The sequence below is a fragment of the Falco biarmicus genome, chromosome 5 (genome assembly GCF_023638135.1).
Source record: "Falco biarmicus isolate bFalBia1 chromosome 5, bFalBia1.pri, whole genome shotgun sequence".
Classification (NCBI taxonomy): domain Eukaryota; kingdom Metazoa; phylum Chordata; class Aves; order Falconiformes; family Falconidae; genus Falco; species Falco biarmicus.
The window spans coordinates 26,750,407-26,773,513 of NC_079292.1; the positions used below are offsets into that span (position 1 = coordinate 26,750,407).

The window sequence follows — 23,107 nt, forward strand, 5'->3', positions numbered from 1 at the left end:
TATTTTAAATGACTTAATATCTTTCCCCGAAACCTTCCCAAGCTGATGTCTTCTGTGGATGTTGGGCAGATGTTTTACTACATTTCTACAGTACGCATTTAAAAAGACCATAAAAATTTGTCCCAGAAATGGGATTGCTGCTTCTATTTCCATTCAAGAAATAAATATATATCACAAGTAGTCCAGACTGAGGGGGAAATATCACAGCTGAAGCAGAAGTAAGTATTTGGTCGGAAATTCATGCAGATTTTAGAAGAGTAATTTCTGTTACCTTGTGGGGTCGGAAATCTTTGTGCGGTTCCTATGTCAAAAACTCACCCACTTGCAACCACAAAAGAAACACAGGTGTGAAAGCAAGTCCTAAGATTATGTAATAATCTTAGAGCAGAGGTAAAGAAACCCCCACTATGATTTTTATATATATACATACATATATATAAAAAATACCAGCAAATTTGTGCATTTTTACCTTCTGACTGAACAAAAGCTTATTGACTTTAAACCACTTTGTGTACATGTGAGCATCTGTGTCTTTTCCCTGTGTGTTTAAAGACTAGACATTACTGTTTGCATTATCATTTTCCCAGAACCAAGGAAATTTCTAACTATCAAGACTGGCATCACTGAATTAATTATATTTACTTCTAAAGATTTCCCAACTAGCAGGATTATGAGCAACACTGTACTGCCCTATGAGAAAAATATGAAACTCATAATGAAGAACCTTAGGTTGTTACTCCTGTTTCCTCCTCTGCCATTGACAATGCAACAAAAAAAGTTTGTTTTGTTTGTTGCACTCTCAAATAAAAGAATCAGGAATGTGAAACTTGAGAGGGAAATATTAAAAACAAACAAACAAACAAAAAAACCCCCACCAAATATGCCTCAAAAAACCAAACATACAAAAACCCAGAGAAAAACCCCAAAATTTTTCCCAACCTTTCCAGCTATGTTCATGTAAAGGTTTGATTTTGTTGGAAGGCAAGAGTTGTATTTTTTATACAGGAGGGAAAGAAGGAATGTTCAAAATCAGCTACTTGCAAAGAAAGAACATAAAGCTGCAAAGGAACAGGAATTTATTGGGGTAATTAAGTTGAGGACCATTCCTGCAATTTGATTCAGTTCACCACAAGCCCAAAAACCACTCAAAGGTTTCAACCAGGGTTTTGATGCTTATGTAACCAAATCCCTCAAATTTGACATTTACAGACCTAAACTGAATTGCTGATTTTAAAATAAAGTGAACACCATAGCCCCATCCCAACCCTCTTTAGGAAACAGATGTGTAAGTATAGTCACAGTCAGCGTAATCCCTCCCACCTTTTTTGAACTTCTTGCCCAGCTTCTGAGATGCACGGTAAGGAGGTGGTAATCTGAAAAACACTCAATTGCCTTAAGCCTCCTGAAAATAGTCAGTTAAGTAAAGACAGAGAGAGCCTCTCAGGTATGCTGCTTCAGACAAGGACACTTTAACCCTCACCACCAAAAAACCCCACCCAAACCAAACAAACCACCCACCCACCCACCAACCAACAAAACCCCAAAACCCCAAACCAAACACGCACCACCACCCCCCAAAAAAACACACCAGGAAAAAAACCCCAACACAAAATCCCTAATACTGAAACCATCACAAGTGTCAAAAAAAAACAAAGAAGGACCCCCCACCCCCCAAGTCTGAACCGTGTCTGATTCAGCACAAGAGGGTCCAACACACACACAAACCCAAACAAAGAGAATTAAACTTTTCCAGATCTTCCAGAATAAGTTTTTCATCCCTAATGCGGAAAGATAATCTAGAAGAAAAATAACTGGCAACCCCAAACGAATAAAGCTTTAAAAAGTAAAAAAAAAAAAAAAAATAATTCTTAGTCGAAGATACAGGTCCTTCCACACAAAAGTAGAATTAAATAAAAACCAAAATTATATCAAGGCTTGCTACGGGTGTAATGCAGTTCTCAATCTATGTTTTGTCAGGTGCACCATCCAACTTTCTCAAGTTTTCATTACAATGTACAAAAGGTTTTACACTCTTGAAATTGTCAGGACCCTGTCTTCTTGGGTCAGTCTAATCTAATTCTTTACCTCATGGATACGTCTGAATTTATCTTTGATCACTATTGCATCAAGCTCTAGGAATTAAATGAGAATCTTGTTACATTAAAACAAAGTTGTTTATAATCAACCGTGCACAAGCTGTTGGTATGGCTAGCTGCCACACAAATCAAGGTTAAAATAGGCCAGGCTTACAGCTGAAATGTAACTAATATGACATTATTCTTTCAGACATTTGGTTAGGCTGACAAATTTGTAACTCTGTGATTTACACAATGTCCCCATGACATGTGGCAGTACAGCTATTGTTCACACAAGATTTTTATCATGGGAAGGAGGGGGAGAAAGTCTACATTTTCCTAATGCAAATCTTTTCCATAACAATTTCAGAACGCATGCTGGCTTGCTAAAGTATACAATTTACCTATCTGAGAGTACATGAAGTTCAAATGGTGATGGATAATTATTTTAATGCAATACAAAATTACCCTGTGGAAATCATCGGTCTAGAAAGTGGTTAAGATACCATGTATAATACTGTTAAATAAAAGTATATTCTTTAGTAACACAAGGCTTGAAATATTTATCTTTTCTTTTGACTCACACACTGCATCAATAAAGTAAATGCTGTTAGAATTCAGTACCAGGAAAGAAAATTCAATTAGTAGGATTTTAACACTCTTGTATAACACAGGAAATGTCTCATGGGATCAGATGGGAGTTTGCTTTATATGACCTTCCATCCCTAAGAGGTACAAAAAGCCTACACAGATAGGGATATGCTGCCAAATAAGAGAAGATTCTTCTCAGCCTCAGATAGTAGCAGGCCAGAGTGTGAGGACTTCCATCCTTCCCCATCCATTTTAATCCTATCTAATTGTAGATATCCTCAGCATCCATAAAAATAATTTCCAATTCTAAGTATTTGCCCTCCATGGTATCTACTGGCACAGTACCCTGCGAGCTAATTGTCATGTGGGTTATTGGTTTCAAATCCCTCACGAGATTTTTTTTCTTCCCCTTTGTGTTATGACAAAATTCAAACAACAAAAGCCTAAATGACCGTTTCTGGGAAGTGCTTACTATTCTGCACAACTCTCTGCCTCTGTAATTAAGCACTCCTCCTAAGGAAGTCTTTCTAGGTCTGAAATTATTAGCTTAACTGTTGCTCAGTTAAAGCACATTTTTTACCATTTTCCTGAAGGAATTCAAAATTGGCCGCTGCTACTGAGAAGATACAAAGATACCATCTATAGGTAACTACTCTGTTCCAGATCGTCACATCTTTAGAAACCATCATACATACTGATTATACAGCTTCCTCCCTGCAAAGCTGATTTTATTCACTGGTGCCACACTAAACTTCCAGCTGCTGAAGAAATAACAAATGCCCAACCCTTTGCTGCTGAACCAGTTCTGCTTTCCCATCCTACTTTCACCATGTAGGTTTGTGCAAACTTCCTGTGTGGTCTGACGGCTGTTACGTGTTATAAGAACAAATGGGGGTAAAAATAAAAATAAAAAGCGCAGAACTTATTTGTTCCTCCAAATTGTCATGTTTGGTGATGTTGCAGCCTGGAGCCCAACATTGTTTCATGTCCAAATCACAAGCTCACAGTATACATGGCTCATTTTCATCAACAGAGCTTGTGTTCCCCTGTTGTTATAGACTGTATTTTCATAACAGCTGCTTAAATTCAATCCACAACCTGAACTGCCAATACACAATGTACAATCAACCCTGTAATATCTTGCAGAGTTTAATGGGAAAACAAGGCAATGATTAGTACAGTCAGCTTAATACAGGTACACAGTACAGAAACCTAGCCTGAATGTACATTACAGGACATTTTGCTTTCAGGTGGTTTATTTCTCTTAAACACTAACAATGATGGGGTTTTTTTCTGGAAATTAACTGAAGTCCTTTCCTAGGACTTTTCTGCTATGATGCTTGCCCAGTAAACATCTGTAACTGGCAAAAATAATTCTGGCAAAGGTAACTTCTTATCTGCATGTAAATAGGTTAAAGTTATGCCTCCTGGAATTGGACCTGCAGCTTCATCCGTGCTCAGTTCTTCCTGTTGCCTTTACTCAACCACACCAATGCGAACAGCATCAATTATCTTTGTGGTGGATCAAAGTCTTTGAATTTTGTCACTGCAAGAATAATTACCTATTTTTGTTGTTGGATGCTCTGCTGTGCATGGTTGTACAGTATCTACAGATAAGAGAAGAAAGGCTGTAAAGTGCAACAAATGCATACCAGCCTCATACCAACAGAAAAATTCAGATTGCAGCTTACAATAGAAAATATTGTTTGAGGGTACTTTTAAATTAGGCGACCTCTTAAGAGAATAACTTGTTTTTTTCTGTGGGGTGTGGATAACTGAGATTGCTTTAACATTTTTATGAGTAGAATGAGAGTTAAGATGTAAAAGAAGACCTCAAAGTCCACATAAAATGTTGATCTATCCAGCTTTGAGGCATCAGGTAACAACACTCAGCAGTTGCACTTGTAAGACTTGCATGCACGATGTAAGCTTTCATTAACCAGAGATGTTAATCAATCTCATGGCAAACAAAGCAACTTACTGCCCATAGATGTAGCTGAAAACAGCAGGGAGATCTGAGCTCAGTCTAAGAGCAGTCCCAGAGCTATATGCGAGAACCACATTGTTCTGGGTTATAGATACAAACTGCTTTTGCAGGAATTAAACAAAAAAAAAAATCCCCTTACAAAAAAAATGGGAAACTTTCAGCTCAAATGAGTAGCAAAAAAAAAAAAAAAAAAAGTTACTCTACAGCAAGTTTGGTTTCTGCTATCACCACTTTCCAATGATTCACAGTTGGTATGTAACTTATATAGTAAGTTTACACAGCTTGCCTACAACCTAGGATGTCATAGGTTTAGGTTTATTAATAGATTATGCTAAACTTATTAGTTTACTTGAACACTGACTAAAGAGCAAAGAGGTAGGTCATCTGTTTCTTTCAAGCACAGGAAAAAAATTAAAAATTAATGTAACATTCCCAAGAGCTTTTTAGAGTCAAGACTTCAGACAGAGTAAACTGGGCATCAACAGGCTGGAATTAATAAATACACTAAGTGCTCTGACCAAGACATTTTTTTCTCCTATTAGATCCAGAAACTTTATGTATAAGAAGAAAGATGTCAAGTCTTCTGCAAAACACATGGGGCCCAACTCCCATTTACCCTAAGTCAGTAGATCTTGCTCAATGAAGCTCTGTCAGTTTGCGTCAGCTGCAAAACTAACCCCAAAAGTCACATAAAAGGCCCTGCCAACTAACTCCTGGACTCAATGAAAGTTTACATCAGCGTTTAAATACTTTTCTCCCTATCACCCCATTTGAGACCTTTAATACCTGTCTCCCCCTTCCAAGCCTGTAATTCATCCCAGGCTACATACATCTTTTATTTGCTGTGTCCAGCCAAAACTTGACCCCAGTCAACAACATTTTGCAAGTCTTGGCAAGGTCAGTTTTTCCAACAAGGGGGAAGTCCAAGGGCTACAGGGACACCCACCAGCCTCAGCAGTTCCAGCTGCTGGTGGGACTGAAATTCTTCCCTAAGACCACACCAGGTGTCACGTTAGCAAACACGCTCAGTAGCTTTACTGACAGGACATGTGAAAATTAAGGCTCAAGTATGTAACACGGATCATGGACCCTGTATCTCTTGAAGGCAGTTCTTGAAGTCCTCCCGGGGACCCGAAGCCACCTCTGATTAATGAGCAGTAACCAGTTACTTGCGTAAAGCCAAGATTAATTCCAGCCTAAGAGACTGAGAAATTAAATTCATCCTACAAATGCTTGAATGTGAATTTAGTTTAGAATTTGGTGAACATGAATTTAGTTTCGTTTAGAATTAGGTAGTCTCAGCTTGAAATCTGCCAGTACCTCCTGGTTCAGGATGAATGTAATTGGAAGAGTAGTACCGGGGTGGCACATGTAGTAGGTGAATACACTTGTGTGTTTATAGCCTATTCTTTGTGGAGAAAGATCATTAAATCCACATATTTTTCAGAATTGGAATATCTCCTGCTTCAAAGACTCACTTGGAATCCTTTTTATAATACTTTACTGTTTTCTTTAGGACCTGAAAACCAAGAACACTATTTAAAACTAAAAGTCTTAAAACTAAAGAAAAAACTAATCTCTCCCCCTTTTTACTTTAAAGCTTTCCATAATATCTTAAATTCTTGGATAGAATATGCACAATCAAATCACTCAAAAGTCATACCAAGATTTCCAACCACAATTTAAGTTCTGGCTTCATTGATCTACTAATTTAATACATAAATGTAGTCTGCAGTTCAGGCATGTTAAGGAGAGAATCAGTTTTCCACTACTGAAGACTCTGGCAAAGTTACCTGAACAAGTAAATTATATTTTTAACAGATAAAATTCTCTCTATAAAGCATTTCTTGAAGATAACCAGCTACAGACAATTTAACTTGACATGTGAAAGGGAAAAGAAAAAGAATGTACCACAACTGACATGGCAGATTTTTCCAATAATCTGAAATCCACACATTCAACAAAAGAGAGAGACATTACAATGTTTGTGATAACCACTGGAGCCTCCCAATGTCTCCCTACCTTTAGATAATCTTCAGTTTTAAAGCTCAGTTGGACACAAAAACAAACAAACAACAAAAACAACAACAAAAAAAAACAACCAACCAACCAACCAAAAAAACCACAAACCAACCAAAAAAAACCCAGCAGCAAAAATCCAATGTCAACAGGAGTTCAGTAACAAAGTGGTCCACTAATACCAGCTTGGGACCAACTCAAGAACAAGGATCCTATAATGAACAACCAGAATGAACTCTCTCACAGGGGACGCATGGACTTTCCCAAATGAGGAATAAAAACCTGAGAAACCTCTCCCACTTGCATTGAAACATGGGGAAACACACACAATCAAAGACAAAGCATGTGAGAAAGTTATATAGAAATGCAATTCACACAAGTTTGGTTTCTTTTTCTTTTATTTCTTTATTAAAGAATATTAAGAGTATGATCAGTAGAAGCATGTTCAGCTGCTCGTATAAAAGGGGGTGGATGGTAACATCCAGGTTACACTAGGGATTTTTTTTTAGTGTCACGGAGCATTTTTCAGGAGCATTAGAGCTGCTGAAGCCTAAACGGGTTCCTTGGGAGACAGTGATACCTACCAGGCAACACCCACAGGGAACAGTCAGAGCTTTTTCCTTACAGATAAGAAATTCAGCTCCTGCTCAGGTCATGCAAAGGAAAAGCTTCTGGATCTTGAAGCAAGAGAGACTGCAAATCTCCCTCTTTTCACCTTCCTTTGCTCCGTCCTTGGTATGACACCTTGGGGCTAGCAGGGGTGCTGGAGATCTTTAATGAATCTCCCTTGAACACCATAAAGCCCGTGGAAGTAATAACTACTGGAAGACTTTCATTGCTATGATGACACCCCTCTGTGGGGACAGCAGGGTATGCTACTGGTGGCTGGGGCGATGCCACGTGGCACAGGTACTGCTGAACGAAGGCGATGAAACACATCTGAGTAAAGTTGCATGTCAACTAGCGAGGGGATTAGAGAAATGAAGAAGAGCAAGAAATAAGCTTATAAAAAGAATTATTCACATGTGCAGCTATCAGACATGAAAAGAGCAGCTATGCAGAGAAGGAACTGCATACCAAAGGAGAGACTGAGCTTGGAGGGGAGCTTATTAAAGCAGAACAGGAACCGAGCTTACGAATTTTTATAAAGGGTTACTGAGCAGAAGCATCACACACACACAAAAAAAAACCCAAAAACCAAAGGGGAAAAATAAGAAAGCCAAACCCCCAAGCTAAGTGATTTGCCATTAGGGAAAGCTCAGCCAGATCATTCAGCTTTGGGTTCCAGGTTTCAACCAGCTTCAGCCTAACAAAGTCTTGGAAAAAAGCTGGCAGGCAATTTGAGTGGCTTGTCCACAGAGCTGCCTTGAAAAGGCAGAAATATTTAAGAAAAGGTTTTAATAACTGTGCAAGAAATTACTTGTTCTCAGCAGAGTTAAATTCTGGTTTCAGGTAAGTAAATTATTTTTATGAAGGCAGGCAGTGTAAAGCCCAGCCCAAAGCTGAGTCCTCACTGCTGTAGGCTCTGTATGGACAGAGCCGTGCACCTCCATAGCCATGAAAAGTTTATAGTCAAAGTAGATAAGACAGGTATTAACAACTCCATTTTACTGGTGGGAACTGAGGCACACAGAGATTAAGTAACTCATCCAAACTGACACAGAAAGCCTGGGAAAAGCTTGAGATTATACCCTTATCTCTCAAGGCACAATGTAATGCTGCCACTGCCCAGTTACCTTTCTTTCTACAGGCTATTTCTTCCTTGTTTCAGTTCCGCCAAGTGCAGAACTAGACAAAGCTTAACATTTGCATTGGGTTCGTTATGCAAGAGCTGTAGAGATCTGCAGAAGTATGTTAGGACTCTAATTGATTTAAGAGATTATGACGATGAAATGGTAAATGGAAGTCAGTATCATTAAGTAACACGGGTAGGAAAAGATGATACTGTTTTTACCTGCATCCTGCAGCACGTGCATCCATGTAACTGGATGTCACTAATCACCAGTCAGGAATGAGATTTTGTAGTATAATACATGCAGAAACAACACAACTCCCTCCCCCCCCCCCCCCCTTTCAAAACAAAGGAACCTGGACTTGATGTCTCAACGCCTTAGCAAAGAAACCACTCCAAACAGCTAACACATGTCCCAAAATGTGGATGCAAGACAAACTTACATGTCAAAGAACCCCAAGAGCCCTTCGAGGGTATTGCTTTGTTAGCATAGATGCAACCAGTGTGTCAAACCACAGAATTTATTTGCTCCAAAATGTTGTAGGCTCAAAGTTAAAACTGCAAAACCAGTCAGAGAAATTCATGGAGGAAGAATCCATTGAGACAAAGACATGACTGCTGATATAGGAAGTCCCTGAACTGCAAATCACTGGTGGCTGGGCAAGTGTTACTACGAGCTTACCACCATAGGCTGTTGCTAGGCATCTGTGCTGCTGGTGTGGTAATTCTGTATTACGTTTTAGGGGTTAGGGCAATTTAAACAATTAGGCAAAGGAACATAGCGGCAATGGTAAGTAAACCTCTTTGTGAGAGAGCATTCATTTGATTTGGATGGTTAAATCCCCCATAAAGCACCTGGAAGATTTAACAACTCATGTCCAAATGAACAAGATGTAATAAGCTTGTATACAGGCTTGATATGAAAAGTGGATTGTTTTTAGTAAAACAGTGGAGAATAAACTCTTATTGAAAAGAGTGATATTGAATTTTAATCAGGGGAAAATAAAGATGCAAGAATAAATCTGCACAGGCTTAGAGAAGGACTAGATGACTTTTCAGCCATCAACAACGGATGCAGGAGTGTGTTACATCCTAATCTGCTGTTTTCTGTTATCTTTATTTTTCAATCACCCCATACATCCTGCCTTTTTAAGAAAAAAAAAAAAGTCAAACCAAGAAAAACTGCCAGTATTGTCCTCTACAAAGTGCAGAGGAAGCACAGATGCAAAAGGTGAAAAAGAATTATTAAACCCCCCATAGTTCAATATAGATGGGCCTAATTTTTAATCCCAGTATTACTCACTTGAATGATTGTAGACTTACACATCCAAACTGAAAGCAGGGAATCCAGACGGTGTTTTGCTGCTCATATTTTACACACCAAAGCTTAGTAATAAGCATCATCTCCCTGGCAATTCTCATCTGTGTCACGACTTGGGACTTAGGTGACTCTCACTAGCATCCCTTTCAGGGCCGTCTTTGACACAATCTGGTTTTTTTGAGGGTTAACTGGAAACACATTTTTCAAATGTGTTTTTAGTTATTACAATATACACACACCCTCTTTTCATGCATTTTTTTTTTTAAAGCAAGCATATTGTGGCAATTAGGGGGGAATTTGTAGTCTCCACTGACATCTGATAGTCCATTATCTGTTTTTCATGTTGGCGATGGAGTCCAGTCCATGTCAGTGGGTGAGACTTTCAGGGCTTGTTTTGTTTTTGAGTAGTGGGTGGAGACAACATTGTTCAGGTCCTCAGAGTAAAGCACACAGAGTAAAGAACAATTATTTTTTTTACCCAATTTTCTGAACAGTAGTTCTGCGTTGGGGGTCTGTGCACTTAACCAGTCCGTTCAGATACCAAATACAATACAGGATGCCTTATCTGAGGCTTTGCTAAGATGGAAAAGTAAAAGCTAAAACAGGAACAAGACTTGCATCACTGTGATCTCAGTTTATTGTTCTGTGCTGACAACCGAATTTGAGCTGTTGTGTGTACTTTTCTCCCCCCTTCCCCAACTTGAACACCTTGAAGTTATTTAATCCATCTTAATTCACAGGCAATCACAGGAGCAGGCTATGGGGATGAGACTATTTGCCCAAAACGGCTCATAATACAAGCACCAACAAGGCTGAAATTGTTCCTGCTGGACTGACTTGCCAAGCATGAAAAACACTTTTTTCCTGAAAAGCCAAACTATTTGCAGGCTGTTTGGATGGTGTGCATGGTGGGAAAAAGGCATTTTGGAGAGAACACTTGAATTGTACATCCGCCTGACACATGATGTGTTCCAAATAAGATGTTCCCAAGCCTACCAGCCAAGTTGTACAGGCCAGTTCAATAGGACTTGTGGAACTCAGGTCATCTGTATGCAGAGTGGCAGTGCAAGGCTCACTGCTTCACAGACCACGAGCTGACCGCTCATCTGAGCAAAAACTCCTACTCTTTGCTTCAATTTCACCTTGAGGTTGCAAAGTCAAGTTAAAACCAACTTCTTTTTCCCTAGCAATAAGCCATAGAAAGGTCACATACTTCTTCAGACAGGAATGCAAAGGGGTGCAAGGTCTTTCCTGTATAGGTGACTCACTGCATTTTGCCTTCTTGGAGCCAAATTAAGGGAGAAACACAGCAGAGGAGCCATGGCCTTGAAGGATATTCTTTTTCTTTCTCCCTTCTCTTAGTGACTCTCTTTGCCAGGCTACTGCTCTGCTTTTGCTGTTGCAGGGGCCCAGAGCACAGGCTCTGGCTTCAGAAACAGCGACCAAAGCTGTCCCTGTCACGTACGAGGAACAAAGCCATGTCCCAGAAGTACGGGGAAGTTTGGAACATGGATTAGAGACATCTCTGGTGTTACAACAGCTGATCTTGGTCTCTCTTATGTGCTAGCAAGGCTAGATCCTAACTCCCATGTCACTTTGGAGACAGACAAACAGGATTTCTGTGTCTGTGGAGGCCTGGGTGAGCACACACCATTGGCTCTGGAGGGTTTTAAAAAGGTCTGAAGTTTTGCCAATCTCTTCTGGCTCCAAGAAATACTACAGGCATGGCACTTATTGTAGTCACACTGTGAAAAGTGAGAAGGCATCTATAAGGGAAGATCAGGCAGCAGTGTGTTAATGTCAAAGCACAGATCTTATGCTGGGAGCTTATCTGAAAAGAGGCAACAGGAGGAGAAAAAAAAAGATAACTCCATGAGCTCTCACAGATTACTTTCCAATAACTTTAATATTCAGATTACTATCAAGAAATCCAGTGAAAGAAAATATTTTCTGGAGTGGGTTTTGTTCTGCACATTGAGCTGTGCTTAGAACCTGGGAGTTCCTCCCCGCCTTGCTGCAATGCGAGCACAGCAGGGCCCAGACTCGCCAGAAAGTATTGCAGCTCTCGTGTCCCACCCCAGGCAGGCACAACCCAAGAGGGAGACCTGGTGTAATATCATCTATACACACACCATACTGCCATTTATTTTAATACCTCTGCTAGCTTTCCCAGCCCTGCTGGGTGAAGTCCAGCAAAATCCCTGGCCACCCCTCAGCACCACCTTCCCCACCCATTAGGCTCCACCACCAGCCACAGCCCTGTCTGTTGTTATATTGTACCTTTTCCTTTATTACTACCTTTATTCAGAGGGCAGAGGACATGCTCCTAGGGGATTTGGGGAGCAGGTCAGAGGAACCAGAGCTCAGCTGAGATGGGGGTAACTAGCACCGAGGCAACCCATAGCTCTCTAAGCCCCGGGGAATTATTAACCTAATGCAATTATTTCTCCCTGCCACCTGCCTCCACGAGATCTGCATCCTTCAGTCTCTTTCCCAACTAAGCAGGGCTCAAAGTGTGAGCGAGTCACAGAATACAGAGGGTGCACAAGGAAAACAAAATAGAGAATTTGCCACTGCAGGACACTACTCCCAAGCTGATCATAGCATTTGCTACAGCATTTCATTTGGGTCTTAAAGAATTGCTTAGCGTCACCTAAGAGAAACACAGAGAAACACTCCTCTATTTCTTATAGATACTAGCTACAGGATCTCTTCATACGTGGGGAGACGACACTAAAAATGGTAAGCCCAGAGGCATCAAATAGGCTAGAAACTGGCCTGCAGAAGAGAACTAAAATCTATAAGGAAAATGTGATGTGGCATTACAATTTAATAAGTCGCAAGCCGTATGAGCTGCATGGTGTCTTCTGGCTTTTTTTTTTTTTTTTTTTTTTTTTACTATCAGCGATCATTTCGCTTAAATTTCATGCTGCCTTTTCCCACCTCTTAACTCTCTGCACCACGTCACATCTGTACAGAGTTGCTTCTGTAATCACACACAGTAATACATAGAGGAATGTCCAGTAAAATTGACTTAAATCACATCTGTGTCCACACAGCTGTAACCTCCAGATTCACACACAAAGTTGGGAAACTTCAGTCATACTGTAAGGGGAAAGTGCCAGGGAGATATTTCTTCTCCAGTCATGCAAACACATCATTTTTCTAAGAAAACAGGATTCTGTGAGAGGGCAACAGTGTCTCCTTCTTAAATCTTCTTGACTTTCAAGTGTTTTGTTTCATCCCTCAACTCAGCAAAATCCTGGCACCACCTGACTTGACTAGCAGAGGAATCAGTAGTCTCACAGAGCTAGATAAACTTTTAGAATAATTCCTAGAATAGCTCTTCTGGAGCACACACACTGTAAGACAACACATAGGGAGCTCTGCAAAAGCACTTTACTGGCACTCACTGGTAATGACTCACAGAAGTCACCCTGGCTCTGGTCCGATGTAGCATGACCATCACCCCGGGTGCCAATCACAGCCCTGCGCTCCACCATCCCACACAATGCTACATCCCAGCAAACATCCACACCGAAGTTTTGGAAGTCAAATAGAAACTCATCACTCTGTGCTGACAGACCTAAATGACTTTCTTTTTTTAAAAACAAAAACACCAAAACCAAGCAAACCCAAAACAATAACAACCACAAAAAACCTTGCAATAAGACTGCTGTACCAAGTCTCATACCGCAGACAAAGATAAAAGATCTCAGTCCACATTCCTACACACAGGCTCAGAAGATGGTCAGAGAAGTTTAAACTTCTGAAAAAGAAAGTTCAGTGCTATGCAAACATGAGGAAAAAAGAAAACCTAGTTATGCAAGTAGACTTTATAGTTCAACTTCTGAAAGACTTTTTCCTCTTTCAGCTCAGGACACATTTAAGTTCTTTAAAACATTGTAGCAAGAAGCCAAAGTATACTTTAAAATATTATTGTTATTATATATATATAATAATAGTATCACAAGCCACACACTCCCTCAAAATCCCTGTAATTCACTTCCATAAGAAAAAGATAAAATATGGTATTAGATGCAGCTTCACGTTTTGCATGAGACCTGAGGGAAATGCATTTAACTTTATCTTTACCTAATTTTACAATTTCTCCATCTACATTCCCAGCTGTTTCCAATGTTTTAGAAGTTTCTGCAAAGTTTTCACATGTCCAGATTCTCAATAGGGCAAACCCAAGGCATTTATAGCAGCGTTAAATACGGTCGTTTAACACTGTGGAGCTTTAATACCTGCAGCAGACACTAAGGGTGATTATTTTTTTTCCCCCTTAGCCTTCTTTTTAGCCGTTCGAGTTACCATTTTTCACTATTCAAATTAAAAAAAAATAATAGCGCTGAAGATAAAAATCAGGAGCAACTTTTAAGTCTCAAACAGATGCCTTAGAGGAACAACGAACTGTGGAAGTTTCAACAATAAAACGGGACGCGCACATTTGTCCCTCTGCCTTCCCCCAGGGCTGTTTTCCACTTCTTGATCAACTTTCACGCCGCTGTTCGGGGCCCCGAAGCTCCCCACCGCTGCCCCCGCTGCGCGCGGCGAGGCACGCAGGGAGTTAATCCCGCAGTTCCAGCCGGTGCGAGCCTCTGCTATTGACTCGCATTTACAGAGCAAGCTCTCCCCCCCCCCCCCCCCCCCCAAAAAAAAAAAAAAAATCCTGACTGCACTGTAACACCGAGAAGTATATTTAAAAAATCTCCCTCGGGTGTCTCTAAACATCTGCTCAAAGGTTTGCTGTTTCTTAAAAGGGCTGTAATTACCAGAAACTCCTCTTACTTAAGCCCAGGGCTCACATTTCCATTATAACTCAAGCTCCAGTTAATTTAGGGCTAAACCAAAACCTCCTGTACCAAACAGAAGAAAACATAGGCCTACCTTAAAACTTTCCAGCTTTTCAGAGGATCCAAGTCAGAGATTATAGACACCATTGTAGCAACAATAAAATATATATATAGGAAAGAAAGAGAAAAAACAAAACACCACAACCACGGCAGGGAAGCCTAACCACAAAAGCAGCAAGTACTCTACTCGGTGTGGGAATGACAACAAACTCAGCACAGCTCTTCCTCCTTCTCAAGCTGATAAGCACTTGTCCCAGCTTCTCTCCACCCCCAAAATCAATCTTGTGCTATATTGCTTCACAGTCCCAGTTTCATTTCTTCACCACTACCTTTCAAAGCCCTTGTAATCTGCTCCAACTGATCAAATTTGACCTTTTTGTAGCTCACTTTATTCCAAGCACAGCCCTCAGTTAAATCTCTCTTTATTAACACCGTCCTTCTTGGCTTTCTTTTGGAACAAACACAGCTCAAGCTTGAAGCCTCCAGTCTTTGCCAGCAATCATTTACAGATTACTGCAAGCTGCAGTCTTCTCCTTTTGGGTATTTTCTTCTACCTTTGCGGTTTGCTTTTATATTATTTTCTGAAGGTTGCTGGGGTCTCCCTATTCTGTGCAGGCTGGAGTTGGACACTTTTAGAAAAGGCACTTCCTAATGCAGCTCCTCTCCCACCCTTGCCTCCTCCCCTTACCCCTGCCCTCACACAGGCAGGGAGACACGCACATTAAAAACAGTTCACAACCTTCTGAATATAGAATAATCTGTCTTCCCCCCCCCCTTTATTTATTTTTTTTAAAACCTAATAGTTTTGTAAGCTGAAGCTGTGACTGAAAGCAATCTGATTTATAGCAAGACTGCTATTATGGTGGAATAATAAAAAGCCTAATAATGCAAAGACAGATGTAACCCTTTGGATGTTTGAAAGGGGAAGATGTGTCTATACAATTCCATTAAATCCATTCCTTCTTTTTGTTGCTACTTAAAAACAAATAGTAAAGCATCCTCCAGATCACTATGGTGATCTGAAAAGTTGTGTAACTGCCGTTAGTATGTGTTTATTTAGGAAAATCTAGATGATTGGCTTCTTTTGTGTTTCTGTAACACTTTTTGACATTGATTTGTCTGCATTTAAATGTTTCTCTTTTGCATTTTTTTTCCCTCTAAATGTTTTCCATTCATCCTGTGAATGACTGTACCCTCTCCTTGAGCTCTACCAATGCACTGGGATTTCTGGAAATCCCCAAATTAAAATTCTAGGGGGAAAAAAACCAAACCCACAACTGTAGCTTATGAAGTCTTCAGTTGGAATGAAACTACCCCAAATGACAGATACTTCCACTTTGCTATTTATACCACAGGCATATGCTCCTAGTTTCTCCTTGCCACCAGTTCTCAAAAAAAAAAAAAAAAAAAAAAAGGAACAAAAAAGTTAAGATCAGCACTTGTATGTTAAAAAGAAGCAGTAATATGATGGTCACATAGAGATCTGGTAGTGTGTGACACCACACGTGGAAATATAATAAAGGGTATAATAAGGTGTAATTAACTTTTGAGGCTGCTTTAAGTAAGTCTTCCACCACCTCCTCCTTTGGTGAGATAAAACTTGAGCTACGTGTAAACTGTTCTGAGGACTCCCCTGTGTGCTGTAGGCTGGTTTGGGGCAGCTTGAAGACCCCCTTGCTGTTGTGCCTATAGCACAAAGGCAGTACAGTCCTGCCCTTGCCAGGGAGCGATACTGAGCCTTCCCACTGCCCCTACATTTTTGGACCATTTTGTCTGCCAGACAGCAGCCAAGAGATAGTAGTCAGATGGGAGCCACCAGTTTTAAACTACCTAGATACAAAATGCCTTCTGTGTTCAAAGGCCGGTGCACCGCTGACCCCCTTACTTACAAAAAATGTGCAGAGTCCTCTCCTGCCTCTTCTTCCACGCTTCAGCCTGGTGAAGCTCCCGGCTCAGCACATAAGACCACATGAGTTGATCAGTTCAGCAAGTCAGACCCCAAGTTCAGACCTCTGGATTTTACATCCTCCGCTAGGCAGCCACTCCAACAGCTTAGCTTTCTCTCCAAAGGGTATAACACGAATAAGCACATCAGAGACTGCTGATCGTGGGTTTGCAGGTGCAGATCTGGGGGAGGAGGTTGGAGAACACCCGAAGGGTTACAGATGCTCCACCTCCCTCTTAAGGCTGGTGTGGCACCGGGTGTTTCTCACCTGATACACAGCTGTCTCTGAGCACTTCTTCAGAGATAAGGGTCCTACCTGCCTCCAGAAACTTTGGGGTCATATATATTTATTTACCTACAGGAGATGGCTTAGTTGCTTGCTATGGAAAATGAAATTCGGTTGCCGCTTGTAATATGTTTTCATTGTGGACCTGAGGAAGCCTTCATTCTTAGCGTGGGAAGCTGATTAAAAAGAGGTTGGCCAGTGGCTCTTCCCTTTCTTCCCAAAAGTTTGTAAACCACCGTTACACAGGCTAATCTGTCCCATGAGGCTGGGGAGGATGCACATGGTTACAGAACACTGCCTTTTCTCTTTCCTCTCTACCTTACTGCCGTATTTGTTAGGTTTTGAGCTATATTCCCATATTTTCCAATGTAAACTTCTCACTGAATGTTTCATATTGATGACCAGGCACAAAATAAGAAAGGCTTCAAGTTTAGCCTGAAAAAAAAATATTAAAAAATTATCCAAATACCCCATCCTATCACACCCCCTGTGCAAGCCCAGTCTGAGTCCTTGTCACAGCCAGCTCATCCACTGTTGCACACCAAGATGAGAAAGAGGCAGCTATGCTCTGTCTATGTACCCCACTGAGGGATCTAACCAGTTTCAGTTTCTGTATGGATCAGGAGGAGGTGAGATCTACCTTTCCATTAGTTAGATGTTTATCCTTAGACTTCAAGGACTAGACACAAGGTGGAGGACCATGGTTTCCCCTGGTGTATATGGAGAAACCAAGGCCAGGAACAACCAAGGCCAAGAGAAAAAACTCAGCTCCTGTCTCCCACTGCAGATCAGTGCCAAACGTGCTCAGTTCCACCACACCGACATGCTGAACATCTCTTACTGTGGTCACCCAGAAATTCCACAAACTATTTCAATTTCAAGAGTTTTATCTCTAACAAGTATATTTTATACTTTCCATAGACACATTTTTCACTGCCTTCCTACAGAAAACACTCCATTATTTCCTCCAGCATACCCACATGAAAACTATACTGTAGGAGTAAAGATTCTTATACCTTTCCCATTTGCAATTATGTATGGTTATTTTTATTATTTTAATCTTTAAATGTTCATGTCTGGAACGAAAGCCAAGTCTCCATTTTGCTGGACCTGGCTGGCATTTTGCCAGCTTTTCCTACAATATTGAAGAAAGCAACTATAAGCTTTCTAAAAATAGAACAACTAGAAGATTAAATTTAGCACAGAGAAACTTGCAACAGGCAATGGATTTTCCAAAACAGCCTCACATATTTCATACAGCATGTAGCTATAGTAGGAGAAAACAAACAAAACAGAAACAGAAACTCACTGTAAAATTATTTTAACTCTTGTGCTTGGATAACGGCACTCCAGCCATCTTTTAGCTAAATGTTTTTTCTGTTGCGGTTAAGGACTTTGTCTTCATAACTTTTATTTTTATGCTTTAAGTGACGAAATTTCCTATGATCTTCAGCTTGTTTGCCAAGAAACAGCTAGCACATCTGTGAAATATTACTTAAGCAAATTTATTACAGTTAGCCAGAAGGCAACAACCCTGAAAGTTTCCTCTACCTACTGAAATCCAGCCTATTGTATAACTTGGGTCACGCATGCCACAACATGTCCCGCTAGCGAGAACTCTAGCAGTTCTAGTTAATATGATCAAGAAGTACAAGCTTTCCAAGATTTCGAGTAATGTTAAAATAAATATATATATATATACACACACACTTTTGAAAACAGTATTCGTATATACACACACATACACAAAAGGATCTCTAAGCAGTGTCATCATCCTTAGTTTAGACAGCTGTGGAGTCAAAAAAGTTCCAGATCAACTAGCTACAAACATTTGAAGGTCAAGTACAGGACGAAGCATTTAAAAAAGCATAAGCAACAATGGCTACTGAGCATTAGAAAGATGATTTTATGTCATGATTTTTTTTTTCCCCCAGCTGTTTCTCCACCACAAACCTATTGGACTGAGGACTTTGTAGTGTTGGGCAGGAAAAAAAACCAAGTATAGTAAGCAGTTTGAGCTGGTTATTTAACGTTTTTTCAAGGGCGTTATCTCATTCAAAATATTTTAGGAGCCAAAGAAAGTCTGCCAAAGCACAACCTTTTATGCAGGATGCCCAACAGCCTGGTTATCAGGCAATAATAGAGAAATAAATAACCTTGCATCATCTTCCCAACACATATTTTCAATTGCTCTTTCCTACAAAGCATTATTAAGTTATTTGAAAGAAATCCTGGTCTTTTACCATGAAAACCTCACTCTCCCTAGGGAGCCTGTTGTTAAACAAAAGCTTATCTCTTGAAGAGTGGCCTCCAACTTCGGGGCTGCTGATGTGGGCTGATAAAGGCTCTTCTGCAGACTGCCTCATCCCTCCCCACCAGTGCTTCCACCCCCCTGCCTCTCCTCCCAGTCCCTAATGCCTCGCCTTTTAAGCAATGGAGTGACTAATTGAAAATGCATTCCAGTGCTTTACAAGCAGCTTTTCCTTTCCTGCTGACCAGCCAAATGTTTTAAAGTTGGCAAGATGCTGTTTTAACTTGGGAACTCGGGCACTTGTTCATGGCCTGGATGCGTGAAAAAAATCTGGCTGAATCCAATAATTCTGTTGAAAAAGGAATATTAAAAAAATCTCACTTCTAGAACTGGTATGTGTAAATCCAAGTATTACAAATCTTTAAAGCGGTCCATTCTCTCTTTGTGAAATACACGATCTGGGAGACAAGAAGTTGCAAGTCCTAAGTTTAACAAATGCACAGAGTCGTGCACCGGTGCTTGGACACAACCAGAGAAAAAGCAGTTACAAGTGGGCATAAATCCAAATGACAATTGCCCTTTGGGAAAAAGTACTGTAACCGAAACACCCCGGAGACAGTGGGTAATGGGTGATTCATGGCCAGTCAATGGCCAACCAGCCGGGGGATTTAGCACATCTTATCACACACAGCAATTTAGAAGTTGGCTTCATCCAGCAGCTGCAGAGATTGAAGAGTTTTGTTTCTTTGCTCAACAGCAGGCCTGATTGTACAAAGCCTGCACTTTAACAGTTAATCATTAATCTAAAATTACATAAATGTGTCTCATACTTATCGACTTCTCACTTTTACAAAGTCTGCGGAGACAAACTTTCAAGAGATGGTATTTTTTTATACTGATTGTGATTTTAATGGATTTTCAAGTACTTTCAGGTTTTGCTCATGACAACTGCTACAATAAAAAGCCTTATGAACAAAGATGTGTTTTGTGCCTATTCACCTAGCAGAAAATTACTATTACAGCATACTTTTTTATGGGAAAAATGCTTTCCAGCCTTTCTGAGGAGACAGTCTTCCCCAAACTGCCATCATCCTAATTGTTTTTAGGGTGTTTGTAGTTTACTTTAAACAGCATATGAGCCAAGCATTTACGTCCTCTACTAAATTTCTCTTTATTGGCTAGCAGGAGGATTTCTTCATTCTGCAACATCGGCAGAGCGAGAACACTTCTGCAGTCCAAAGCAGGGCTTGCCCTTCCTAACCCAAAGGAAAGAATGAAAGAAAATAAAAGCCCCTTGTTTTTGCCAGACATGTTCCAAAAAAGTTGCTCGCAAACCCCAATCTGCTTCTTTCATTCCTTTCGGGAGAGTCATGGGTCAAATTTGGTGGAGAGGAAAATAGCAGCCGTTAACTGTTCCAGGACCACAGCAGACTGAAAAGCCAAAGCTGACACTGTCTGTCTTTTCATTTCCATTCTTTTGGTGTCAGGTCATACAGTGAACACCAAGAGGTCCTTATGAATCCTTATGAAAAGGTTATTGTTCAGGCTGCCTCCATAATACAGGCCAGAAAATAAAAACTTCAGTAATGACTTTAATAAGCACTTTGTTGTGAAGGCCATGTTTTCACATGGACCACAGCTGCATTTATACAGTCTGAATGTCACCTCATGCAGTGCTGAATCAGAAATCTAAGAGTAATTAAATTATGCTGAATGCAAACTGTGAAATGTTTAGGAAACGATTTCCAGAGAGACAAAGGAAAATTAGTGGCTCCATATCCATATGTGTCTTTAATAGACTCTTCAAATATTTACCTCTGGTTTTCTATCCATCCAGAAGTCCAGAGAATAGGATGATTATTGGTAAGGGACTAGATGGAGATATTAATTCCTTTCAATGTCTTTCTTCCTGACATTGAGAAAACTTTGGTTTTTATCTGCGTCCTACTTTTCCATCTGGGAGGGACAGATATCACCCTAGCAATCTACAGAGCAGAACGCTAGGAACTTAATAGAAGACACAGAAATTGGCAGCTTTATGAAATTCCCTCCTTTCCAAGATCGTTTTAAGTCTAAATCAACTGAAATACTGGTTCGTCATTCAGTGTAAAAGAACATGATCTGTTGAGACAGATGGCTTCGACGAATTCAAAAATTTAAGAGTTGCTGTAGCAAAGTAAGGAGCCCCTGAAGCTTTAAAAAATGATCATCTATACCATACCCTTTAAAATGAAAATAATTTAAAAGCTCCAAAGTTCTGGAGGGAAATCAGGGGAAAACAGCAAAAGAGAATAATTATGAAATTAAGAAAACAGTGAAATAAATCTTCCATTTCTGAGATTCATGTTTATTAAACTACATTCAGGCATGTGAATTTGGAAGCACCAAACAAACACCTACCTTGTATATGCAGCTTATACCTTTTAAATGAGAGAGACACAAGGTCCCCCATGACAGGTGGGCTTTGCTATTGACCTAAAGATGATGCTATGCAAATAGGGAAAGAGAAAATGCTTTAGATGCCAGAGCAATTCCATACATATTTCATGTAAAGGCATGGAGAAGCACCCTTTTAGCATGTGTATGAACTGCACCAGCACAGGCTGAGTTTTATCTGATACTGGTCAGGCTTCAAGATTTGTTTGGACTCACTAGAGAGAACACTGTTTCATCTTCCATTCCAGTCAAAAGGCAGGGAGAGCTAACAAAATGGGAAGGCTACTCTTTGCCATAACAGCTGGCAAGAGATTTTTATAGGCACAAAAAACAATCAAGTGTCCAGATTCTGGGCATGTAACTCCCCTGGAGCCTTTGTTGAGAAGTGCTTATCTGCTTGCATAGGCACAAGGATCTACAAACCCATGTACAGGGGTGTGTGTGTATTTAAACCACAGAGCATATTGAAATAATATGTTGCTCCTCTGAGAAAAATACCCAACATGTTATCCTTGTGAAAACAGTACAGGAGGGAGTTTCATAACAATATTACTTCATCAATAGAAGGCTGGAATTAAATTCTGTTCTAAAATGTAACTTGTCCTTGTAAAAAGTTCACTAAAAGGTCCTTTTCCTAATTCAAGGGAAATCAGAGAAAACATGGGTTTTTCTTAATTATTGAGTGCAATTATTTGCCTTTATTATCTAAAGAAACTTCTGTTTTTTGTGAAAAAGCTGTACCATGTGTTTTCTATGTCTGAGGGCTACTCATTTTAAAAAAAGCATCACGTAAATGTTCATTGATTCCCATGTTGGCTATTCCATTACTTCCTACATCTCTTCATGAAAGTTTTATATCTTTCAAAGCATTAATAGCTACTGTAGCCCAGATTACATTATTTATATACACAGGTCATATTCACACATACAGTTTGTTTGCAAGAGATCCTTTCCTTCCGTTCGAAAATACTGAGAATCTCATGTCACACTTTTCTTTCTTGCTGACCTCATTTACAAAAGCCCAAGCACTTTAGTGATTTTTCTCCCAGACAAGGCCTAGGCTGTGATTCCAATAAAGACAAGCAGAGGTCCCCATGTTGAAAATAAAACATTTTTATTACTTTCTAAACCTCGGGCATAAACATTCATTGCTTCATCTGACAAAACCCAACCAATAAAACCTGCAAAAAGAGTTAGATTAATAGAACCAGCTTTCTAGAACATTACACTGCATTCTAGACACTGGATGTCATGAAAATTACATATTGTGTAGTTTGACCCATAAAGGAGCAAGGAAAATATCCTTGTTTTCTCATTTGAGTGTTCAATCATTATAGCCTAAACAAGTCCGTGCTTCTCTGGAAGCTGCAGAACTTACTGTCTGAGCCCCCCAGTGCTGGATTGGGTTCGTTGCTAATAACTCATGGGGCGTCCTTGGGAAACTTAGTTCCTTTCACAGGTTCCTGGTGTGTCAGACAAGAAGAGATCAGTAAAGCATCCTGCTTCAGATTTCACTGCTCCTCCTGTCTGACAGAATTTTTAGAGGACTGAATTGCAAATTGTGTTTGTTCCTCAGCAGCCAGGAGGAGTTCAGTCTCTGCCTGA

General features: G+C 40.2%; 1 protein-coding gene across 1 annotated transcript in view; it reads right to left on the reverse strand.

The window, feature by feature from the left end:
* The window catches only part of CELF2 (CUGBP Elav-like family member 2), a 376,801-nt gene extending 362,003 nt beyond the window's left edge, over positions 1-14,798 (reverse strand). Inside the window, exon 1 of the mRNA XM_056338914.1 lies at positions 14,619-14,798. Within this exon, the coding sequence (XP_056194889.1) occupies positions 14,619-14,671 (53 nt within the window). The 5' untranslated portion in view covers positions 14,672-14,798. The remainder of the gene's footprint in view (positions 1-14,618) is intronic.
* Between the last annotated feature and the right edge of the window lie 8,309 nt (positions 14,799-23,107).